The 24919-nt window shown below is 41.6% G+C and overlaps 1 protein-coding gene across 3 annotated transcripts in view; it reads right to left on the reverse strand.

Moving 5' to 3' along the window:
• The window catches only part of LOC119161351 (high-affinity choline transporter 1), a 96640-nt gene that overhangs the window by 56874 nt on the left and 14847 nt on the right, over nucleotides 1-24919 (reverse strand). Inside the window, exon 2 of one of the 3 annotated variants that reach the window (XM_075879460.1) lies at nucleotides 24313-24463. The exons of 1 other annotated variant lie outside the window; for it this stretch is intronic. In XM_075879460.1, the coding sequence (XP_075735575.1) occupies nucleotides 24313-24369 (57 nt within the window). In that variant the 5' untranslated portion in view covers nucleotides 24370-24463. Of the gene's footprint in view, nucleotides 1-24243; nucleotides 24464-24919 lie in introns of those variants that run through there. One more of the 3 variants, XM_037413787.2, reaches the window with a different exon arrangement.

A 24919-nucleotide genomic window follows, 5' to 3' on the forward strand; every position in this document is an offset into this window, starting at 1 on the left:
TTCACTTTAATCTCCACAGGAGAACGTTCGCGTCCGACTGCAAAATAGATACAGTGACATATATATATATATATATATATATATATATATATATATATATATATATATATATATATATATATATATATATACATATATATATATTGCTCAAATAATCCTCTGAAAAAAAAAGCAATCTCGCAATGCACAACAATTAAGACGCATTCAGAATAAAATCCACAGCGCCAGTCAGTTCGCATTAGCTTGAAACAGGGCACACGTACCGTGCATAGTCCTGCGGCATAGTCTTTTAATTTCACCACACCATACGGTCATTGTCCCAACACGTGAGACCCGCTCCATGCGCCCTCCAGGCCCCGCATGACACACTCAAAGGGAAGCGATGGAGCCAGCGCTATAGGTATATCTTAGTCTCAGCGAATTGTACCAAGCTCAAAGGAAACAAATAATAAATTCATTTCACAAACGCGGCCTTCTTTCATCTGCAAAACTATTCCTACAGACAAATCTACAAAACTATTCCTACACACACATAAAATACGCCTATAAACAGCTTCATCACTTAGGGGCAAGCTCGTATTTAAACAACAACAAAAAATGCCTAGTACCACAAACAAGGCATTTTTCACATCATGCCAAAATTATTATTCTCTTCGACCCACTTAACATCACGCATAGCACTTAAACGTGCGATGCACAGTCATTCAATTCACAGAAACTACTTCAGTGGCTACATAACTACAACAACAAAAAAACTGAACCATACGAAACAGACAAAACATCCTATTGCCACTAAGAAGTTACGATCACTGAATCCCATGATCATCCGAGACGCGAAAGAGCATCAGCAGCCTTGCCCAGCACGCCTTTAATACGAACAATGTGTTTGTCGCATTCGCCTCCCATTCAACTGTGGACGCCTCCTGTTGTGACTGGCTCAGCCTCTTGCTGAAGAATGCGACTGATCGTTCACATTCGACTATCTCTTAGAAGAAGAAAGCTTTAGTTTTTGTTTCCGATGCATGCGTCGCCAAACAAAACACTTGTGGTACTGCTAAACCAGGAATCGACGCGTGGGCTTCTCACTAAACGCATCTTGTGCCTTCGAGTTCCACGGCGGAGTGTTCGACACACACGATGGCCGTTTTCAATAAATGCCTGACTTTCCACTAAGAGCCTTTCACATTGTCACCAGCATTGGGTAACACGCCATACCTAAACAATAAAAATAAAGCGCAAGACTTTTTACTAACATAACCTCTCGTCACGTTTCAACTTTTAAAAACTGTTGCAAACTTAAAAAAAAAAAACTGCTGTTTAAGCGAGTTGACCCGTTAGCACGTATAGACTTGTCTCTTAGCGCATGTCGTCGTTATTTTTTAATATGTGCCGCACCAATACGCACTGAAGTTGTAGCACGATACATATTCACATTTTGGTTAAGGGTTTTAAAAGCAGCTTATTCAAGCAGCCCGGAATCAGTATAGTGTATTATAAATTTCAACGTATTTTTCACGCTATACGCTCAAGTTTTATGCTAAACAAATGGAACTTTGGTAGTTAGAGATTGAAATTCTGCAATTTAAACAAGGCGCTTCTTTAAAAACCAAATATGTTTGCGAACTTGCACTTTGAAGCAAATGCTTTTTGTAATTAAATTTTCGACACAAATCGCGTTATTATTAGACAAAAACAAAAACATTACACCCCGGCTGGTGTATCAGAAATGAAAATATGTGGTTACTTTCAAGAGAACAGTACACAAAATATGCAAACATTATGAGAAACCCCATGAGCGCATAGTACGCTTAACCGGTGGCCATGGAAAGCGCCGAAAGCCTTTAGACATCGGCTTGAACTACAGGTGGTCCTCCAACCCACAGAATGTTTACCGAGACGGAAGAGCGTGCTTTGCGCGCGTCGCAGACGTGGGTGTGACTGAGTATTTTTAGAACTTCGTACTCGCACCGAGAGAAAATTACCTGAAGTTTGAGTGACACAAAACAAGGCAAAGATACCTGCAAGTCTGTGCACAACGTCTCCTCCGTTAATTGTCCGCCGCGGTTGAACGGTCGTTATGGTGCTCGGCTGCTGAACCGAAGCTCACGGATTCGAGCCCGGCCGTCGAGGTCGCATTTCTACGGAGGGAAAACTGTAGAGGCTCGTGTAAGTGCCATGTCGGAGCACGTGAAAGAACACCACGTGGTCAAAATTTCTAGAGTTCTTCACTGTAGCATCTCTCATAATGATATCGTGGTTTTGAGAGGATCTTCAAACTGTCACCGCCAAGTTCGATGGACGTTGCATGTACGTATGATGCTTATGGAAAGTACAGTGCTCACGGATTCAAACGTCACATGATATTTTTTTTATGTTAACGACTGGTATGTGCAATAGCTTGTGAGAACAACACCATGGTGATGGGGTAAATGAAAGTCACTAAGCCCTAAATGCTTCTGTTTCAATCCGTGAGTACTGCACATACAAAGTATATCCTGAAAGGTCTTGCCGTACATGAATGTGTTCAAAATACTCAGGCTCCACTAGACACAGTACTCTGATTACGCCTATGCTTCCATTTCCAATAGTGCCATTGGAACATTCTCTTCTGCTAAGCGTTCGCCATCAACGTCACTGCCCATTGAACCGTCCTCACATCCCCGAAATTCATCCGTGGAGCACCAGTCTTTATAAAAAGAAATGCGGTGGGCTGAATCGAACCAGCAGGCAGGTTATCTCAAAGAGACCACGATCAATACGTCACGCTTTTGCTTTGCTCTTACGCGTTTTCTTCTCTTTCCTTATTTGGCCTTGGCGCATCTTTATTTTTTTTCGGTACGTGACCTGGGACTCCGCCAATTCGAGTTTCGTTGCCGGTACCGACCCCTCTGCCAAAATTCTTTGTTGTAGTCTGGAAATATTTTCAACCAACGGAATAATAATAATAATAATAATAATAATAATAATAATAATAATAATAATAATAATAATAATAATAATAATAATAATAATAATAATAATAATAATAATAATAATATCAAGGGTTTACCGTCCCTAAACCCCCTTACGATTATGATAGACGCCGTAGCACAGGGCTCCGGAAATTTTGACCGCCTGGGGCTTTTTACGTGCACCCAAATCTGAGCCCACGGGCCTGCAGCGTTTTCGCCTCCATCGAAAATGCAGCCGCTGCAGCCGGGATTTGGTCCCGCAGCTTGCCGGCGTCTGTCCGTTCGTGCATCTGCGCGTCCGTCTATGCGTCCGTCCTCCACCAGTCCCCCGTTGTTTCTACTAGTCGGCAACTTCAACATAGACATTATGGATCTTCGGACCTATAGCTATAGCTTCACTCCGTCATCAGCATAGACTTCGTGGATATGCGTGGATTTCTCTCTTTTGAGCAAAGTTTTTTATAACTCAAGGCGTTTCAGTGGTTGCATCGTATTCGAAAAGCCCGTTTACCTGGCGCCGGCGACTGAACACAAAAGCGGCTCTTGAGGGTGCAGCGCAGGTCGCATGCGTATGGGCCGTTTTCCGCCAACTGGTGGTTTCTCGATCGTAGTCTTGTTGCCGATGGGCTGTTTCTGATATAGCAGTCTGATCTTGCATTAATGTCACTTGCCTGGATATGAACGCATGAACGCCGTTATTGCCTGTAGCAGTTGAAGTGTTGCGTTTATAAGCATGCACGGGCTTATGAAAATGCGATGCGCGGCATGGAGGAAGAAAACAGCTAAGTTGGAACATTGCGCAATAATAAATAAATAAATCAATAATAAATAGGAAAAGAAAGGAAGAAAGAAAAGCGGTACATTAGTCACGCAGATGCCAGTATTCGCTTGACTTCATTTTCGCGATAGGGCGAGGACTTCTGAAGTTTTTGTTCTCTTTCTTTTTCATCAAGCAGGAAACAGTGTTTGAGTGTGTGCGAAAGATGCATCTCAAAAACACTAAGATGGAAACCACTGTTCGCCGCTTTTTTAGTCCTAGTAAGCACAACAGAAAAGGTTGCGTGAGGCGCCTTTAAAAACGATATATGTTTCCCTGGCCTCCAAAATAACGAGAAACTGCATGCGTGATGCCAGTCACGTGTACAGATTGGGCGCTCTGACAAAAGCGGAGCAAAGTAATTTACAAATACACAGGAACGCCTTCGGATATGATTACCCACTACTACTCAAAAGTAACTACGTGCCTCCGATTGATATTTCCGAGGAGGCTATATTGTAGGTAATCTATTGCAGGGTGTGGTTGATTTTTGGCTCTCAAAGTAGAATTACGCACTACTCTTTAAGCGCGCAATGCAAATGGAGTTGCCAAACACACTTTCAGAAGCTCTGGGCACCAGCGAAGTTGAAGTTGATGCTGCGTGACGGCACTTGTAGGCGCAGAAATAGCAATACTATTAGCCCGAGAGGATCCGTATATGATCCATACATCAATGATGTACAGCTCCAACTGTCTAGTGACACAAGGCCTGTGAAATTCCTGCTTAAATTTGCGACTTCTGAGGTTACAGTGTCAAACAAATTATTGGTAAACGGGACTAATTAGGTGGTTGTGTACGGCATATGCGACTTGATATGCTAAAATGCTTTCGAAAATTAGGGAAATCATGGTAGAACCACGTGGAAATATTGGAGCAACAGCTCACTTGTCAGACGTACTCATAGATTGCAATACTGAAGCGCTTATTAAGAACTGGTCAGTCTGTAGGTGGCACGCATACGTTAAACCATCCGAACCACTAATGATGTACCTGAACGCTATAGCGTTGCACCTATATTTTTCAATACGCAGAAAAATTTCATTTGTGTGATTAGGACGCAGCGTTCAGCTGTACAAAAATCAGAACGCAGCACGGGACCACAATCACCTCGCTCATCGAAAGAGCTGGGGCCATGTTTACAAGATAGAGCGTTTTTGTCTGAGAATGCACATACATCAAGAAAAATATTCTACCACTACACTAACCCATTTCGCAAAAGTGCATGACTTTGGCGTGGCCAAGGGGCGTAGTTAACCCCCCCCCCCCCCCCCCGCCCACTTTGAGCCAAAGGTTGTCAATTTTGCGAGTGTATACAGTATGAACACGTAAAAACACAAGTATGAATATACATGAAGATTAATTGATCACCTCACAGCTATACTGCTGCAGCATTGTGTCGATCGTGACAAGTGTAGAGCTAAGAAGCAGGTAGAGGTCTTTGAAGTCTATTTTTTGAAATCGGAAGTTGATGGTATTATACAGTGATAAAAATGACAATTAGGACGATATAGAGGCTGGAACAATCCCTGGGGCACGTAATTGGCCTAGAAACATGACGTTGCCTGCAACAGCGCAGAGATACCTCCCACTAGATGAACAAGATCACAGGGGCACTTCAGGACAACCGTCACTCTGTGTATACGAAAAACAATCAACACATCAAGCAATGGCAAAAAAAAAGTCCAAGCGAACCCTTGCCTAAATAAAGTTTTCTGGTTTTATGTGGGGGCATATCCAGAAATTTTTCTGATGAGGGATGGGAGGGGGGGGGGGTCAAGCTTTTGCACTATTACCCACCCAGATCCGGCTCGGCAACACCATTGGTTATACGTGGCATTACTGCGGTACGACTATTAGGCGAGCCGTGTTGGGGAACTCCGCGTTCATTTCGACCACGTAGGATTCTTCTTTGACGTCAGGGGGCCTAGTCAGGGGGTTTAAGTCCTCCTTTTGCCTTACCTCGCGGGCAAACCCTGTATGTGTTATGCCCAAAAATAAAAACACCTAAACACCTGAACACCTGAACGTGCCGCCGCCATGGTTCGATCCCGGCAGCAGAGGTTACATTTCGGTGAAGGCGAAATGGTAGAGTCTTGTGTACTGTGCGAGGTCAGCACACCAGGTGGTCGAAATTGCTGTAGCTCCCCTCTGCAGTGCCTCTCATATTCATATCGTGCTTTAGGAACGTAAAACCCTACATAAAAATATTTCTTAACGTTGACCAAAACCATGCTACGCAAGCGTGTTTGCCTTTCATGGTGACGCAATCACTATGACCGATATCAAACCCGTGACCTCGTGCAGCGGGTCGTACCATTAACTAAGAAATTATACGCTGTTAAAATTTGCACGGCGTGACAAACTTAGCTCTGCCGCTGCTCGAACTTGATGACTTTCTTGGTAATCACCTGGTCTTACGTTATGTTAAATAAGTTGCAATAACTGAATGATAATGGGTTTTTTTCGCGCACATCTGCCATTTTGTTTATTCACACGTGAATGGGCCGTTATATCACCTAGGGAGGCTTTGAAAACATGGTAAGACTTCAACCACCACCGTGAAAACATGGCTTTGCTGTCTATTATACAAGGAGGCCACGCAAATGGCTCCTCATTCCTAGACAGAGTGTGAGATACGCCATTCTGTGACACCTGGGGTTATACCACTGAGGATGTCTTTGGGATTAATTTTGACATCGAATGAGATTTTTTTTATATGTTGTATTGAACAGATGTCTTTAGGATTAATTTTGACATCGAATGAGATTTTTTGATATGTTGTATTGAACAAACTAGGAATTATTCTCACAGGCAAAAGTACTTGGACCATGCATATAGGCTTACATGGGCAACTCAGGCATTGCTGACGCACTTCATTAAGTCTGCAGCTAATATGCTGGTGATAGGGGCCAATTCTAGGCGTGTCGACCTGTTCGGGCTGCTTGCCGTTCTTGTGATTCTATTTCCCACTTTTCATCTTCAGGCTGATTTCTGACAGCGTACTCAAAAATAAAAATAAAAATTAAAAAAAGACATTCCTGCCAGGTGGACACCTTACTCTCTTTTTCAGGTGTTGCGATTTCCTGCCTGACACACTGTGTGCCTTCTCTCAAAACAAAGCAGAGTAAACGATGTAAACAGAGCTGAGAATATTAGAAATAACATGCCTTGTAGGAGTCTCGAAGGAGAGAGGCCCACTCATGTATAAACTGTATGTCGTCAAACAATCATCTTGCAGGTCACCAAACACATGCGGGGCCAGACAGCTCCGGCTTATGCAACTCCAGCCACTTTATGAAATTTTCTCGTTTCAGACAGCCTTTACACGGAAATCGATTTAGGCAGCCTAATTTATTATTTATTCGGCTCCACTCGTTTGCGTCTACTTGAAAACCTCATAACACCTAACCCCTTCGACGAGCACAACGTTATGCCTGCGTCAAATAAGTGCTGTTTTGATTCGCTAGTAGTGTTGGTGTAGCCGTTTGCCGCGTAAGTAACGACTATTTCTCAATTCCTGTGTTGACTAAACGTCCGGTTGAGGATGGTTTTAGGTGATGCAAATGTTGGGCTAAAATAGGCCTAAGAAATAGTGCAAAGAAGTGAAAGTGTTTCTTCAGATAAACTCCAGATAATCTTTTCCTTTATGTTTGCTGTCAAAAAATAAAAAAACACATAAGCGGCACTGAGAGATATCTCATTTTCAGTGCTGGTGCTCAATAAGGTTACAAGATTTCGCTTTCTAGAGCATGCTTTGGTATTGAGTTCTAATGTTGGATATAAAAAGGGGGCACAGCTCCTCCAGTGTCGCCGGTCATTCAATGAGCGCCTACTATGTTAATAGTGTCTGTCAGGCTGCCCAGCGTGTTGTCAATCGATCCCCCCTCAATACAGTTTCCTCATTCTCTCGCTGTTAGCAGATCATGATGTCACTATGTTGCTTGCACTTAGGAGAAGTGATTGCAAGTCTGACTTCAGAACACTCGCGGGCAGCGACATTTTACGTCGCTGAAACATTTGCAAGTAAGCCATTGCAGGTACTGTCTTTAAACACATTACACCCGAAAATTCACAAAGTGTCGAGTGGGCCAAGAAGAACAGAGCTGCACCCGTTGCGAGTGCAATGTCTGATTTGTTCATTGAGGAGCGCCGCGTTAGGTTAGGGTGATCCGCTACGCAGTACACAGGGCCTTTTTTGCGTTATTTAATAATGCTGGGGCTGGTCGATTAGCATGCGAGAGAGATTTCATAACCAATATAGCAGCGAACTCGCAAAGACAATGATGGAGAAGGCGAATGTGAAGCTAGCACATAAAAACTCTGTCTGAATCAATATTATGGCCACTTCAGTTCGGCCTCCTCTTTAAGTAAAAGGTGTTTATCGCCATAATATATTCATTATTCTTTGAAATGTACTCACGGTAGTGCAAACGCTCTTACCAAGACGTAATAATTCGAGGGAAATAAACTTTTTCTGCTCTTACCTCCAAGTAAATCTTTTCTTTTTCTATTCAGTAACTTCACTAAAATTTTTGGTAAAACTGAGTAAAACACAACAAGCTACCCAAATCATGAGGTAACATTGTGCGTATGCAAATAAATTGTGATAGCTTGCATACATTTGACCACGAACAACGCTGACGTCAGCTCACGAAAACATAAAAATAAACCCTTTTCGATGAGAGGGTCAAACTGGCATTTTCTGGTCAATTCGTGGAAATTCGAAAAGGCCAGTCAGACCCTTTTATCTGGGGGAAAAGTTCACGCCATTAGGGAATAGCCAAGGATGGAGGAGAATGAACGTGACGCAGAGAAAGTAGGAGCTGAAACAGAATGCAAGAACTGTTTTTGATGTTTCCTTGTAAGGGCTCGATAGGTCACCGAGAATGGCGTGTCTACTTTATACAACAGCTCTCAGAAAAGAAGGCGTAAAACAAAGCGTAAGGGACCACCATCATGACCCGAGACCGATGTGCGAAGATAAATATGTCACGTTTCAAATGAAATAGTAGAACTAATGCATTTCCCCCTCTTTCTTATAATTTTTTTCTGTCTCCTACACCATTGTGTCACCATTATCGCAAGAAGTGGATATCTGGTGTGAGGGATGAAGAACTTGATAAAAGAAAAGGAAACAACGCGCTATCTGGTCTTATATAGGGCCCTTTTTGTAGTCTAGGTCTCGTATGATGAGCGTTCATTGCTGACAGGCAGGACACGACCTCCAAAATTTGTTCCCACACGGTTTCTTTCCCAGCAGTTATACACGACACATTAAAAACATTCACCTGAGCCAAAAACACGAACGACCCAACAAAAAAAAAAAAAACGACAACACGCGTTTTGTTGTCTCTAATTCCAGCGCAGTTAAACCATAAAGATGAGCTTACACTGCAAAAAAAAAAAAAAGCGCGTATTTATGGACAGAAAAGCAGACATAGAGTCCAGGAAATAAACACACTCCACCCCTTCTCGAACATCAAGGATACAGCATACGTTTAAGAATCACAGACTTTACCACTTCTCGAATATCATGGATACCGCACACGTTCACCAATGGTGTTTCGCTGAATAGTGCAAAAAACAAGTGTCTCCTCCATTAAAAAAAATTAGGCAAAAGTAATCATTTGCAATGCCGATGACATCAAGACATTTATACTAATATGGCCGTCGCATACCATCACAGCATCCATCGCAACGACGTGTTCTGCCCCGCTTTTGTTCTACGAAGCTGTATTTGTTCCCAAACGGTGGTTTAGGCGGACATCGCGGAAAAAGAAACCATTCGATCACGGCGGGCGCATTGCCATCGCCAGGAAGGCAGTCACTACTCTAGTCACTAACCCGACTACCCTCTTCAACGGCTAGGACGCACACAAGGAACAGGACCCGGCTGACGCTGCTTTTTTTTTTAATCCAGACTGTATCTTGGAGGTGAGTGCCTAACTTCACATTTATTCGCCATTTGGGTTACAACTCGTGCCACTAATGATCTGTGTCGTGTAGTACCTACGCAGTATCTCAGATTAGGCCGCTTCGAGAGAAAGTCGAGGCTATAAACGCAGTGCTTCTATGTCGATGTCGGTTTCGCACGGCTTGTATCATGCATGCTTTTTCTGAGACAGAGTACGTACTGAGAGCAGAGAATACAGCATTTACGGAAATCGCCAATTGATTGTGTTGGTCATGTTTGCATTTCGAGCGTAACATTTTCATTGCGCTCTGATTAGTTGTCCACAGCAGTTGCATTACTCTATGCCAACAGTGTTCGGGCTTGTCAACGCCACACTGCAGCCGTTTAATGAGTGCGCCTCCCGTTACGCTGGCGGCGTTCTGTTTACGCAGCCGGTACGCCGCTGCGCCGAAAGACGAGGCGATATCTAGCGTGAAATCTTGGCGCGTTGCAGCCTACATGCGTGTTCTCCCCGTCGGGCTGAAGTTCATCTCATCCGCGTTGTCTAATAAAAGGTAGCTGAAGGCAAGTAGCAACGAGGTACAGTAACCGAGGTGCTGACAGCCAGAGAGAACTGTAACTCAGGAAATGTAAAGTGGCATAAGAATTCTTCCAGAAAGCTGGAAACCACTACTCGTCAAACGCGTTAAAAAATAATAAAAAAATCTGTGCTTCTTTTGCCGTGGTGGTATTGTGGCTATGGTGGTCAGCTGCTGACCGCGCGTTCGATGCCGGCTGTCGCATATAGTCGTGTTTTTATGGAGGGAATATGTTAAAGGCCCATGTATTGTGCAATGTCAGTGCACGATAAAGATAACCTAAAAGTGCAAATTTCCGCAGGCCTCCACTACGGCGTCCTTCATAATAATGTCGTGGTTTTGGGACGTGAAACCACAGGAATTTTTTTTCAACTTGTGTTAATCCCCAATCCGGTTAGGAACAAATTTTCTGTGTAGAACTTTCTGTGTGAAAATATGGTCCATATTGGGGATTTTTTTTCATGGAGAGATAACATTTAGTCAAATATGATAGTTCGGATTAGCTGATTATCAGAATTTTTTTCTGTAGGCAAAATAATTATTTATGTGTACAGTGCGAAATCATATTTACAGCTGGTGAAAAAGTTGCAAAGATATTGTTTTTTAAATCTTTGGTTGTAAATTTTGCGATGAGGTGGTCCTAGTAAAAAATATGGTAAATATCACATTTAGTAGTACCCTTCATTGGTTACTGTCAAATAAAGTTTATTTTAGGAGACAAAAACGTTTTTGATGTGGTTGCAGGACTGTGTGCTTGCCCGTGTTTATACCTTGAAGCAATGCGACCTAGTGGTGAGTACTAGCTGCACAGGCATAAGGAACATTTAGACAACATATTAGTGTCGTCCATGCTTACTTTAATAGTTTACTATCTAGTATTAGCCTGCATAAGTAAACGAGAGATCCAAACCATACTAGGGTGCATTTCACCATATGCAGCTATCTTCTGATAGTGCGAATAGTGTGCTTATGCAGCACTGGTAAGCGACACCTGTACAATATGGTTTGAAAGTGGCAAGAAGACCACAATTAGAAAAATGATCAATTGAAATAAAAAAGGGGTATGTTTAATCATGAACCAATACAGCTGTATTGAAGTGACAGTGCATGTCATGTAGTTACAGCAAAGTTTAGATGCACGGATGAAAAAAAAGGAATACGAAGACACTGCTAGCTACTGACATTTATTAAAGCATTTGCAGATTATATGGCTGCTGTTATCAGCAGTTAAAAACTGCTTGTCGAAGATTAGAAAAGCGAAAAAACACTTAAACCATAGTGGGGCACTCATCATGACGGTTGTTGATTTTTTTAAGGTGAAGCTTCATTAAGAAGTTGTGTTCTTTTCTTCAGTTCAGTTTGAAGTTTGCAGGGTGAAAGCTACTTACTATCTTTGATGTCACTTCCACCTTAAAAGGGACAGACTTGATACTTAAAGTTGGTAATGAAATAGAATCAATTCATTTTTTCACTTGAAAACCAAGTTGATACCTTGATATTGTGAATAAAATAGAATCAATTATTTTTTTAAAATTGGGAACAAATGTCACAACTCATTTCAGTAGAAGCTTTTACATTCGCAAAAGGGCTGCCTTTTTTGCACACTCTCAAGTCTATGTGCTCTGGTCACTACTAGCTTTTAAATGCAAAAAGGTTTACATGATAGGTTGCAATAGGGCCAACGTTTGTATAATAAATTGAAAAGCTCTTATTCTTTTCAGAGACAACTCAAATATTACAGGGCAAGTGATTAGCTCAGGTTAATTAGTGTCGAGATGTTTTTGGAGCCCATGTATGCTTACTTTCATATTTTCTTGCATATATTTGATTTAACACACTTATTCTAAACATCCAGTTTTTATTAAATTCTGCTGGTCTTATACTTGGGATATAGATTATTTGCAATGCAGCAGAAGGCACGAAAATAACTTTAAAAGGTGTGGTTCTTATACATTCTCATGGACTAAATCCAAATACAGTACAGTGAATCTCGGGATTTGTGGAAATCGATTTCATGTGAAAGAGTCAATGGCAAGCTGTCTTGGCTGCATTTTTTTACTCTTTCAGTCAATTGTTACTAAGTTGATCAATATAGTCGTGTAATCTTAGTGGCTGTCAGCATATCAAGGGCTTCCCAGGCATGTCGATCACACTAATTCCTATGGAGTAGCTGATAGTGCAATATCATGCCTGCACTCACATCTGTGCTTTTAAGAGCACAGACTTCAGGTTTATCAAAATCAGGTGCATGCCACCGTGTGATGATGTGCATATTATAATTTCTGCCAGGTAAAACAGCGCTTCATTGAAGCTTATCGAGTCATATATAAGTACATATTTATTGTTTATCACATTGTTTTAAACGAGGATAGCCAACATTGCAAACACTCGACATTGCTCCTATACGAAGCCTGATTAGTCTTTTCTGGAACATTTACAACCACTAGTGTGGCTATCTATGTACACCACCTGGATTTCCAAAGTTCAACTAGAGCCACAACACGATATTTACTGTATTTTTCCATTGAAATTTTTCACTCGTTGTGAAGCTGCTACTATTAGCAACAGATGGTCTGTTGTACTTTCTCCTTAATGCTTGCTCAGAGATTTCCAAAGTGAATTTTTGCTATTTCTGAGTTAACATAGGCAGGCAATTCCATGTTACCCACATTCGACAGGGAGTACCCACATTCGACAGGCAGTAGTGTGCAGGTATGCACACACGCTACTGATGAAAAAGGTTTGACATCATGTTGGGCAAGCATGTCACAGTATTTGATGAGGCCATAACACAGCAGTTACAATGTCACATTCACTATTTATTCTCTTCCAGGTGCTGCTTCTATTGTTCTTGGGCCCGCTGTCACCTCTCATGCCAGTGCCACTATGACTGTTTATGCCATAAGCATCAGGGTGTCGTGATGTTGCAGGAATTTGTGTCACCTCATCGCCAGCAAGGTATCCAAGTGCCGTCTTTTTCACTGCATCCCCCACTGCCAATTCTGGAAGGTTTAGTGTTCTCAGTCCAGCTAGCATGGAACAGTGACAGGTGATCAAGCACCTCATAAGCACACCCATATCTTCGTTGCATGAGGCTATAGTACTAGTCAAGATTTCATACTCAATGTTAGTGTTCTTTCACGTCAGTGAGCGTGAAGCAAACCTGTGACATGTATATGATGTTGAGTTTGTTGTCGTTATCCAGTTTGAAATTTGCTTTCGACATCGCACATTCAAAACATAGCCTTCGAAATGTGACCTTCGAGACCCGCAGTTGTAATTTTTGTGTTAAATTTGACACTGGTAACCTTGAGCCAATGTGAGTGCAAACATTTAGTGCTGGCAACCTAGCAAGAGTATTGTAAACATCACTCATCTTGTTGCTGTGTTTCACAGCATACCAAGATAGCCAGCTAGAGCACGAAAAGTCGAAACAACGACGGCTAGGGCATCCAAATTTTCGTTCGTAATTTTGCATTACTTCAATGGGATGATTGGTGGAGCTTGTATAAAAAGTCAGCAACCATACCTTCTACTTTGAGAGTGCATGTTTAGGCTACTTTTCAACTAGTAAGATCAGACCCCTTAATGCCAACATGTATAATAATTACGAAGTTTAATCTGTGATAAGTAGCAGCTTTCCTGTTGCAAGGCAAAGCCTCTAGCTGGAAGCTCGTAACGTAATTTTCAATTATCAGAGCAGCTTTCGTAAGGTTTCTCATGTGACACTGGACTTGCTGGCCTTTTTGACTGTATACATTTGTTACTTGACATCGGCCCTCAGGCTCGCGCATTGGTTCCATATTTTTCAAAAGCTCTTGATAGGGTTTCTCACAACATATTTTACCAATACCGCAACACAATCCTCTTGATGTGCACACTTGGATTGAAGACTTTCTTTTGGGAAGAACACCAATTACATCTGTGTAAAATGACAACTTTTCTTCTGCTTATGTGACGTTTGGTGTATTCCAAGAAAGTGTGCTTAGTGGAGGCCTGTAGCTTGAGCGGTGCCTCAGGGGTTTGTCCCCCCCCCCCCCCCCGGAATTCGCATGTTGTGGGTTGTCCTACTGAGCATGAGTAATGAAGAAAGTCCCCGAAAAAAATTCCTGGCTATGGGGTTGTCTCTTTATGAGTTCGTTATTTCTCCTTGCTCGTTTCTCATACACTTCGTTTTTATCTCGCATTGTCTGCATGTGTACGAAATACAGGGTGGTTCCAGAAATGTGTCCAACATCCTTTAAAGAAGCACTGACATCAACTTTCAAGATCTAGATGTGCTCATCATTCGACCGCTTGCTATGCATAAGCCTTCTTGGCCAAATTTGAACGGCATCCGTCGTGTAAGTTATTTTAATTCTATGACAAACAGTGTAGAAAAACTAAGAAAAAACGAAAAATGGACTGCTCTGTGACATCGACACTAGTGCTACGTGTTCGGTGTGATACATTCCACAAATACCATCCTGAGTGACGATGCCCTAGTAACGATGAGGAGTACGATCCGAGTGTTTTTATCGTAGCGCCAACTGGCGCTGAAGCGCAGAAATGCACTCCCTCCTCGCGTCTTATCTTCGTCGCACCAGTTTGAATGATTTCGTGAAATTATCAACATAAGAACCACCACAGAAGAACGGCGAAAGAAAAGAGCATCATTAAACGCGTGCTTGTTGGTCAGAATGTCGGGGAATCGTTAGTTGCAGGTGAGTTGCAGTCGTCTAGTTCAAAGCACAAAAAAAGTGCTATGAAGGTGTGTTTTATATCACGTATGTGTTACACATCAACACGACCACGAGCTATCAAAAGTGGAACAGCGTATAGTCAGGTATCATTGCTAATAAGTAACATGCAGGTGTCGTTGAATTTTAGTTCATCTGTTGACTTTGCAGCTACGTAAAAGTGGTAATACCGTGTTAACCACGAGAAGCTGAATAGGTGGGGCCATCTGGAGGCGCAAAAAAGAACGTGGCAAGCAGGAAACGTATTCTATTTTTCGCTGATGCTCATTCGCGTTAGCTATATTGCATTGACCCCTCTGCGTATACCTGAATTCTTTACACACCAAAACACACCAATATAGTTAACTGAGACACACGAGTGAACATGGCTGAAGAGTGCATCCTCGGGCACCTCTGCAGTGCTGCTTGAAACGGCGTCCATTTCGAAATCACTGTTTTGCAAAAGGTCGAACGAAGCAAAAATGATTCGCGACGTCGTGAATCGCGTGGATTCCAAGTTCCAGGCTATAGTATTGAACCCGAGTCGACACTTTGTACGGCGACGACAGCAATGAAGGTGACAAGGCATCACTGAATGTGTCCGCCTAGCAGACGAAATGTTTGCGGAGCAGCTGAGCCTGACGTCACTCTTTTCCGTGGAAAACTGGTCAGCTGTGGCGTGATCTGGAGGTGACCGCGAGGTAACGCCACTGCTGGTGTTCCCAGCGCTAAATATGGCGGGATTGCTGGGCGTTTTCAATAGTGCTAGGTACCAGTGATATAAATCAATAAAAGTGATAGTTAATCATGCCTCAGTTGCATTTTAGGTCGCGAAACACTCCTACGGGGTCTATAGCTACTCGCTGACGCAAATATCTTGGCATGAGCAAATTTGATATCAGTGTTCATTTAAAAATTAGAGAGAAGAGGTACTTGCATGCTAGTTGCGGTGTTGCTTTTCCTGTGACAGAAGGAATATTCAGATGCCTACAAACATTAATTATGGCAGTAATTATAGCAGTTAAGACAACTAAAATTTTTACCACTGCTAGTAGCTGGTCGAATCAAATGGGTGAATTCAAGTCCTTCCTACGAAAAGTCTGTAGCCACTTTGATATTTTGGAAAAGCAGCCACTGGTAATCACCTTGGAGCGATGCAATCTGTCTCATTTAGCTGGGGAAATGAAAACAGATGCAGCAACAGCACATCTACCATTCATTTCGACAACGCCCTCAAAGACGACACTGTTTCTCTCGTCATTATCAACTGTCAATTTACACACTTCGCTTCGTGCCCGCTTATCGATGTTCGCTTATTCTTCTCCCCAATACAAGAGAACCAGTGTCGCAATGGAGAGCATTGCCGAAGTGAATGGTAGATGCCCTGTTTGGTGTGTCGGTTTAGGTTTCTCCAGCTAAATTGAGCAGAATGCATCGCTCTGCGGTGATTACCAGTGGCTGCTTTTCCCAAATTTTAAACTAGCTATGGACTATTTGTAGGAAAGGGTTCGATTTGCCCATTCAGCCTGACTGGCCATTACCACAAATTAAATATTTATTTGTGTTAATTTCTATATTTACTGCCCTAATTAATGGGTGTGCCTATCTGAAGATGTCTTCTGCCACAGGAAGGCAACACCGCATGTAGCATGCAAACTCCTCTTTTTTCTAAGTAAAAAAAAATGTTGACACATTTCTTAAAACACCCTGTATATCTGTTGATCTTATCTCTAATGAGTCATTACATTCCTAATACTCTAGCGTTTTTTCGACCATCACGAATATGGCTGATAAAACTTCCACATGTTTCTTGAAGTACGAAACTCGTCCTAGCCATTTATTTTCATAGCCAAAAATTTTCCTCCTATTTATGAGAGTCTGTAGTTTGGCGCCAAGTGAGGTAAAATGCATCAAAGAACAATTTTTTTTCAAAAGCCTTTTTGGAATGCACACGATAAAAGACATTTCTGGCTAGGTAATCAAATGATCTAACTTTTATATATTGAGTTACTTATGTATATCCACTTTTAGAGGGATTTTCTCATGAGCAATATTGACTAAATTTGCCAAACTTGGGATTTTTTCCACAAACATGGTAAGTTTGAAGGACACAAATAAAATATGTGCTGGTGGCCTGTCAACATGGTACAAATTAAAAATAATTTAAGCACTGGTGTTATAGTAGATAGTCTGAAAAAAATTGTGAATGTCACTTTGTTTGGGAAAAACTCTCTATTCAGCATCAAAAACTTGCCTTGTTAAGTAAAGATCAATGTAAAAGCTATTGATAGGGGAAGAGTACTAGAGCGCATTATTTTTTAAATTTGAAAAACATTTTCTTAAATGATGTGTCTGCGCCAGCCTTTCGCCTATGTAACTCAAGTGAAATGACACACTTGCAAGGGCTATATTCAGCAGAATCCCACTGACCTGGAACATAGAGAGCCAATTTGGGGCTCTCTACAGAGCAATTGAAATTCGAAATGGGTTATCATCTGCATTCTATTGCCAACAGAGGTGTGCTACAAGGACTGGAATCAGTGTTGTGGCTTCCAGGTGAGTTATGCAGCTTTAGAGACATAAAGTCAGAAATCCTACTTTCCTGGGGAGTTCTGCATATGCAGTAGGTGTGTTTTATATGCTTAATAAAAATATTTAGCCATATGCAGTACACACGCTTTGTAGCATGCTAGTAGGATTGATGCAGTACACTGATAAATTCTATCGTAAAACAAACGTGTCTTATTTTTCCAGATTTCAGAAGAGCACCCTGCTTCCCGAGTCCCAAAGCCTGTCATATCAATACAGAAGTGGAAAAAAAACCTTAAATTAAGAACTGGTAGCTAAACTGATAGTCTCGTTTGTGTTGTGCATAAAGGATTATTGTGTACTGTATTTTCTTAATGGCTTGATAGCTCATCTGGGAGTCATCACCAGTGGCTTATCCAGGAAGGTAAGAGCAACTGCTTAACTCCCCCCCCCCCCCAGCGCAGTCCAGGTGTTTTTTTGTCTTAAAGCCATGGGTGTGTCCTTCAACTGTGACTGGTTTGTGACCGCCTAGTTTATGAATGACTCAGCAGAAGGCGCTAGTGCGAGCGACAAAAACGGATTCATGGTTTACCGATAAAACCCTCTGAAGCTTCGCCCTACACATCATCATTCACTTCGTGGGTATGCTGTGATTTTCTTAGTTGTGCATGTGTATATCTACATGCACACAAACACCCAAGACTGTACATAAAGTATGACCGAAGTCGCTTTCCCCTCACAGACCACCCCCACGCATTATATATATATATATATATATATATATATATATATATATATATATATATATATATATATATATATATATATATATATATATTGCCACGCTACTGGTCTCCACACTCTGGCCACATTCATTGCAGCGCACCTCTGTTGGCAATCGAATGCAGATGATAGCCTCATTCCAATGAATATTGCTCCACATCAAGCTTGCTGTCTGTACCTCAGGTTTGTGTAATTCTGCTGAAAATTGCCCTTTCGAGTACTTCATGCTGCTTGAGTTAATTAGGCGGAAAGCTGGCGGAGATATGCAATTTCAAAAAAAATATTTCTTAAGGTTAAAACATAATACTCTTTAGTAACTTCACCTATATTTAGCTAGTACAGAGAGCTTTAAAATGAAATGTTGTGCGTACTTGTTGTCGGACCACCAAGGTAAGTTTTTTGATGCTGAATACAGAGCTTTTCTAAAAAAAGTGAAATTCAAAAATTTTGCAGGCTATCTGCTAAACTTCAGTGCGTAGATTTTTTTCAATTTGTAGCATATCAAACTGGTCGCCAGGACATGTTTTATTTGTGTCCTTAAAATTTGCCATGTTCCCGGAAAAAAATCCTAAACTTAGCAACATTATTCAGTAATGCTCATGGGAAAAGCTGTCGAGGAATTTATATCCATAAGTAAGTCATTATTTTTAATTAGATCACTTCAATACGTGCCATAAATGCCATTTATTGAGTGCATTCTAAAACGAGTTTTGAAGAAATTGTTGTTTGACGACTTTTACCTCACTTGGTGCCATATTAAAGACTCTCATAAATAGGGAGAAAATTTTTGGCACTAGAAATAAATTACCAGGACGAGTTTCGCACTTTGAGAAACATGTGAATTTTTTTTACCATATCTGCGATGGTCGAAAAAATGCTGGGTGATTTTGCATGGCATGGCCCTAATCGTTGTATTGTGTAATACGTTGAATTACTCCTTTTTTTTTCCTTTACTAATATCGGTAGCCAATGTTTTGGTGTGTTTATGAAGTTGTGTGTGCTTTCAGCCTTTTCAATCTGTATGATTTGTAATAATATTTATTATGCGCAATCACTTATTTTTGTGCTGCAACTTAGTGCCTCTAACAAGACCTGTTAGGAGTCTTGAAATAAATAAATTAATGAATAGTGCTCGCAATGTTTTTTGCTTTCTAGTCACCTGTTTTGGTAGTGCTTACAAAACGTTTTTCCTCTTTCTCAGAAAAGAAGTCTGCAGAATAGTGTTACAATGGGAAAACAGCAGAGGTGCTATGGGTATCTGGAATTTATGGTATTCCTTCGTTGTATTATAAATCCCAGATACAAAATTGCCGAAATAAAATCAATTTATGACAATTTTCATTTACACAATTTATTGATTGTCTGTGCTGTATTTTGTTTTATGATGGGAAAACAAATTTCTCTTTCAGTGAGGAGAAAAATTGTTCTTGTTGGTTTTAAAACATTTAAGTTCGCTTTGCAAATTTTTAACATGTGCAGACGCAGTCAAAAGTTTCCAGGTGACACTGCCACAGGAATAATTTGAATAGTGGCCTGGAAAATTTTAAATCACCTTGTACTTGCAGAAGATAAATCTGCTTATTACGTATGCCTCAAGTTGAATCTAAAGAAAACACGTTTGTTATTTGCGACATGTAGCAAAAGTATTATGAATATTGTGTGAGAAATGGCCCTACGGAGCAGCTGTCGTTCTTTAGCCGCCATTATTTTATTTCTTTATTACCACGCTCTCCGTGAGAGTTGAACGGGCTGTAGAGTTTGTGTGATCTACGTTATGTTCGGTATTTTATTTTTTTTATGGAAGTGGTTGACAGCATGTTACCTACGCATTTTTACATATTCAAGGGAAAATATTTTGTGCAGTGTTACACCTACTATAAATCAACTTCGTGATATCCAGCTATAGGAATGGCTGAAGCGGTTTCTCGTTTGAATGATGCATCGTTTGGTGCTAGTTTATTTTTTTTTTTTGACAAGAAGCACGTTACTCTGAGCACTGTGTAAAACGGTAGCCCAATTCGCACCTTCCTTACTGGAACACTGCTAACAAGTCGATTGGGAGTGGGACTGTGCAAATAGTAACAAAAATGATGCAGCCTATGGTACAGCGTTTTTCCGCAATAACGCAGCAAACATGTTTGGTTTACAGTGCAGGAAGGATTGAAAATACATCAAATATTTTAGAACAACGAAGACATCACATACGCTCAAGAATAGGCAGATTATACAAAAAAATGACATCACCAGAAATGCAGATGACGCACCTCTATGGACCGTAGATACCGCACGCTAAGAAATGAGAACAAAGGAACAGTACAAAAGCCATTCGATAAAATTTGAGACTTCCTTCAAACACATGGGACTATATTTGTCAGCGGAGGAGACACGATCTGTTCATACGCGGCCGTCCGAAATGCATGACACTGCCTATGGGGTCTGAGAATGCCAGAAACAGCAACGTCCCGTACAGCTTACTAACGACAAAGAAAACCGGTAGAACGGGGTGCAAGTACACTTAACTTCTATAAGTATACGTATACATATACAAGTATACGAGTGGGGTACACGTATGCGAGCGGCCAATACAACGAGTGGCCGAAGTTTGTAGGCTGATGGAGCAGAAAAAAGAACGCAGCCAAACTCTAACACAGGTTGGACATTCATTTTATATATAATCAAAAGTGCCTTCCTTCTCATACCTGATCTACAATTGATCAACCTCCGCCATACGCCCATCGCGCGTACTGTTTTTCTCGCGATGTATTCAATGTGAGGGCGCCAATTGAGATGTTCATTATACGTGACTCCAAGATATTTCAATGATTGTACTTGTGGAATATCTTGAAGCTTGTAATTAGTAGATATGTGAACAGGATCTTGGACAGGAAAAACGAGAATAGCACACTTACTGGTATTCAGGTTCAACATCAATCCATCCAGCCAATGTTCTATTTCATATAGATACGCTTGAAAGATAGTGTGAAGACGGTGGAAGTCATGTGCCATAACAAAGAAAGCAATGTCATCGGCATAAACATAGGTTTTCACATCTGGCTGAACGGGGATGAAACTAAGCAATATGTTGAATAATACGGGGCAAAGTACTGACCCCTGAGGTACACCTCGCGTTTGCTTCTGCTAACGGGAATAGAAACCGCCTTGATAACAATAGAATTCTCTTCTACTTAAAAATTTCATCACCCATGCTACCATATCAGGTGGAAGTCCATGACTGCATAGCTGATTAATCGAGATAGAATGCTCTACACTATCGTATGCTTTACATATGTCTAGCGTTACGAAAGCCGCAAACTGCTTTTTGTGACGGGCAATATGAATACGATTTTCCAGAATTAATGTGCATGACATATAGAATATCCAGATGCAAAGCCAATTTGGGAAGAACTGAACAGTTGTTTCTCATTATTAAACCTAATTATACGACCATGAAGTACCTTTTAAGTACTACATTAGACGTTAAGGTAATCGGTCGTACGTTGTCTAAACTATAGTCTGCTCCCTGTTTCTGGAGCAATGGTATAATTTTCGCAATCTTCCACTCACAAGAGATCCATGGTCTTCTAAGGGAATAATTGACGAGACCTAAAAGAGCATTCGGATATTCCCTGTGTAGTATTTTTAGCATTGTAGTTGTTATTCCATCGGGGCCTGGTGCTGCATTTGGCAATCTTTCCATAGCTTGATTTAATGCGGAAGTCGATATTTCTGTGTAGTAATAGATGGCTGTTGTGTAAGCCAAATTAGGAAGACGCGTTGAGAACATGTTTTCTAATTGTTCAACAAATTTATTTAATTATTCTTGTAGTTCTTGTGAGGTGCGAACTACTGAGTCAACGTTTCCTGGTATAGGGGTCTTTTTCCTACCACGAAGGAAATTGAATAAAGCACGTTTGTTATTCGATTTAGACAGGTACTCGAAATGTTCTTGGTCATTTTGCTCTTTCGCTCGCGATACGGTGCGTTTAAATGTTGCTGCAATGAACTGATAATCCTTCCAAATTTTTTGGACTCTGATTACATATAAGTCTTTTCCATGCAGCTTTTCTTTTTCTATAGTCTCGTGTGCACTTATTATTCCATCATCTACTAGGTTGGGCACTTTTGGTTGACGACGAAGCAATTACAAATTCTTTAGTGTTCTTGGAAATTTTTAAAGCGGGACAGACATTACTGCCGAGATCTTCATTTTGACCACTGGACACTGCCCTAATATGTAACGCAAGCAGTCTTTAATTTTTTTGTAATTGATCACTGTTTTCTCCGTCCTTTCAATAGATCTCACAGCACAGGAGATTTCAATGTATACAAGAAGATGCTCACTGTTTGAAGAAAAATCAATTGTTTTTCCAAGACTTTATTGAAACACTCGAGCTGCAAAACAAAAGATCTAACATCAATCGTGTCCGTCCGCGAATAAATGTAGGCTTTTTTTCATTTAGGCAGGTAGGTATTTATTAATCATCCAATCCCACAGAAGAGTACCGGAAGGTTCGGTTTGAAATCCCCATGAAACATGATGTGGGTTGAAATCACCAGTCACACGGAAATCATTCTTGCAATTAGTCAAGGCAGTATCTAAATGTTAAGTATTATGAAAATCCGTAGAAAAATATGCGTTTATAAGTTAAAAAGGGTGGTGCCTTGGTAGACTGAGGTCTATTGCCAAAATTTCACAGTCTGAGGACATAAGCTTAAAAGCTATGCTCGCTGTGCGGCAAAGTTTATTCGAGACCAGTATAATTAGATCACCTCTTAGTGATAGACGGTCTAGCCGAAATGCTCTAAAATTGTTTACATTAAAATTCTTATCAGGGTTAATCCAGGTTTCTTGCAATAAGATTATATCTGGATATAATTGATTAATTAGGATAAGTAAGTCAGTAGAAGCAGAAATCAAAGACCTACAATTCCACTGTACTACTTTCACGGTATCAATGTTGACGAGCGAAACACTTCAGCAACGGCAGCTTCTAAAATGCTCTCTTTATTAAGAGCACTGGAATTTTCGTTGCCCTTTTTAGATTTTTAGTTTGGGCAAGGAGATTTTACAGGATATCCAGTGCGCTTCTGACGCCTGAAATTTTGGCATACGCCCATTTCATTCTGATCCTCCGCGTGGGTCCACATAGAAGGTACAGACAAAATTGGGGTTTTCTCCTCTCGGAATTGCCGCTGTGGGGCTAAATTCGGCATCTCTTCCGCTGCACAAGGTGCCGACTTGGCTATCGGTACTGCTACTGCAGAAACCGGCTGTGTCATCTGTGAGCAAAACACTTGAGAGATGCACTCACATACGCTCGTAACTATGTGTTCCAGTGCTTTCGACATCGCCTTTTCTACTGCAGCTTCAATAAGATTCAGAATCTTCGTCTCATTTAGTTGTTCGTGCCTCAAAGTGACTACGGCATATCCAAAGGCCCTATCCTTCACAACTGTTATTGCTTCTCGCCACGAGCAACGACGTCTGTCCATGATTTCTAGCAGTTGCGTTTCATTAGACCTTGCGGTGCAGTTCAGGTAAACGGCCGCATGATTTCCTGCACAGAGACAGCACTTTTATGTTTCGGCGTTGCACTGCTTTGATGGATGGGCATCGCCACAGATGCGGCTACGTGAATTTAATTTGCAGCCCCCTACACTGTGACTAAAACGCCAACAGTTTTGACATTGGAGAGGACGAGAAGCGAGACGTTCGACTCTGAAAATGAGTGGCCATATTTTCAACTCGGATGGACAGGAAGTGCCGGCAAAAGTAGCAATAACTGACTCAGTGGGGACTTTCTCACCGTTAACTAATCGCTTGCACCGGTGCACAGCTATGACCCCAGCATCAGGCAGCTTTTCCAGAGTCTCATCGGGCGTTAATCTAGAGTCGACTCCTCGTACAATTTCCTTAGCGCACGCTAATTGAGGTGGGATAAACGCACTCACTGGGACCGAAGCAAATGTCTTGCACTTTAGGATGTCAGAAACGCGTGAAGGATCTGACGATCAGCATACCAAACCACCTCTTCCGAACTGACGAACATCACTTATCAGCTGGAAGTGTGGCGTCATGGCCTGCAACTCCGCCTAGATTGCCTTTGGGTTGTTGAGCCTAATAAATCCACCACTCGAGGGCACCAGCGCAGCAGGGACGCTGCCAACACCACTGCGGAAAAAAAATATTTCAATAGCAAGTCATCATTAGGCAAGGAGGCTGACCAATGGCTGTGTTCTTGGCCAGAAGGCAAATGAGACATTAGAACTAATTCGATTGCGTAAACAAGTAGTATGCAACGTCAGCTAGTTTTAACAGGTCAAATTCACCCAAGGCTCTGCCAAACCACCATCCGAAAGAGCCCGAAGTGACCAGCTACTGCAGGTGGGTTGGTTGGTTGGTTCCTCAACATCTTGGCGCAACGGTCGAGCACCAAGCCGCGCGCCCCGCCCGAGCTCCCGCAGACAAGCGCAGCTAGGCCATGAGCCCGGCAGCCTATAAAATTAAAGAATTAGCTTACCGTAACCAGTCCGTTCCTTGTCTTTTACACTACATTATTGAAAGCGCGCGCACTGCCAAAGGTTTAGTGCCAGCGAGCAGGCAAAATTCTTTTAGGGAAAATTGGAT

The sequence above is a fragment of the Rhipicephalus microplus genome, chromosome X (genome assembly GCF_043290135.1).
Source record: "Rhipicephalus microplus isolate Deutch F79 chromosome X, USDA_Rmic, whole genome shotgun sequence".
NCBI lineage: Eukaryota > Metazoa > Arthropoda > Arachnida > Ixodida > Ixodidae > Rhipicephalus > Rhipicephalus microplus.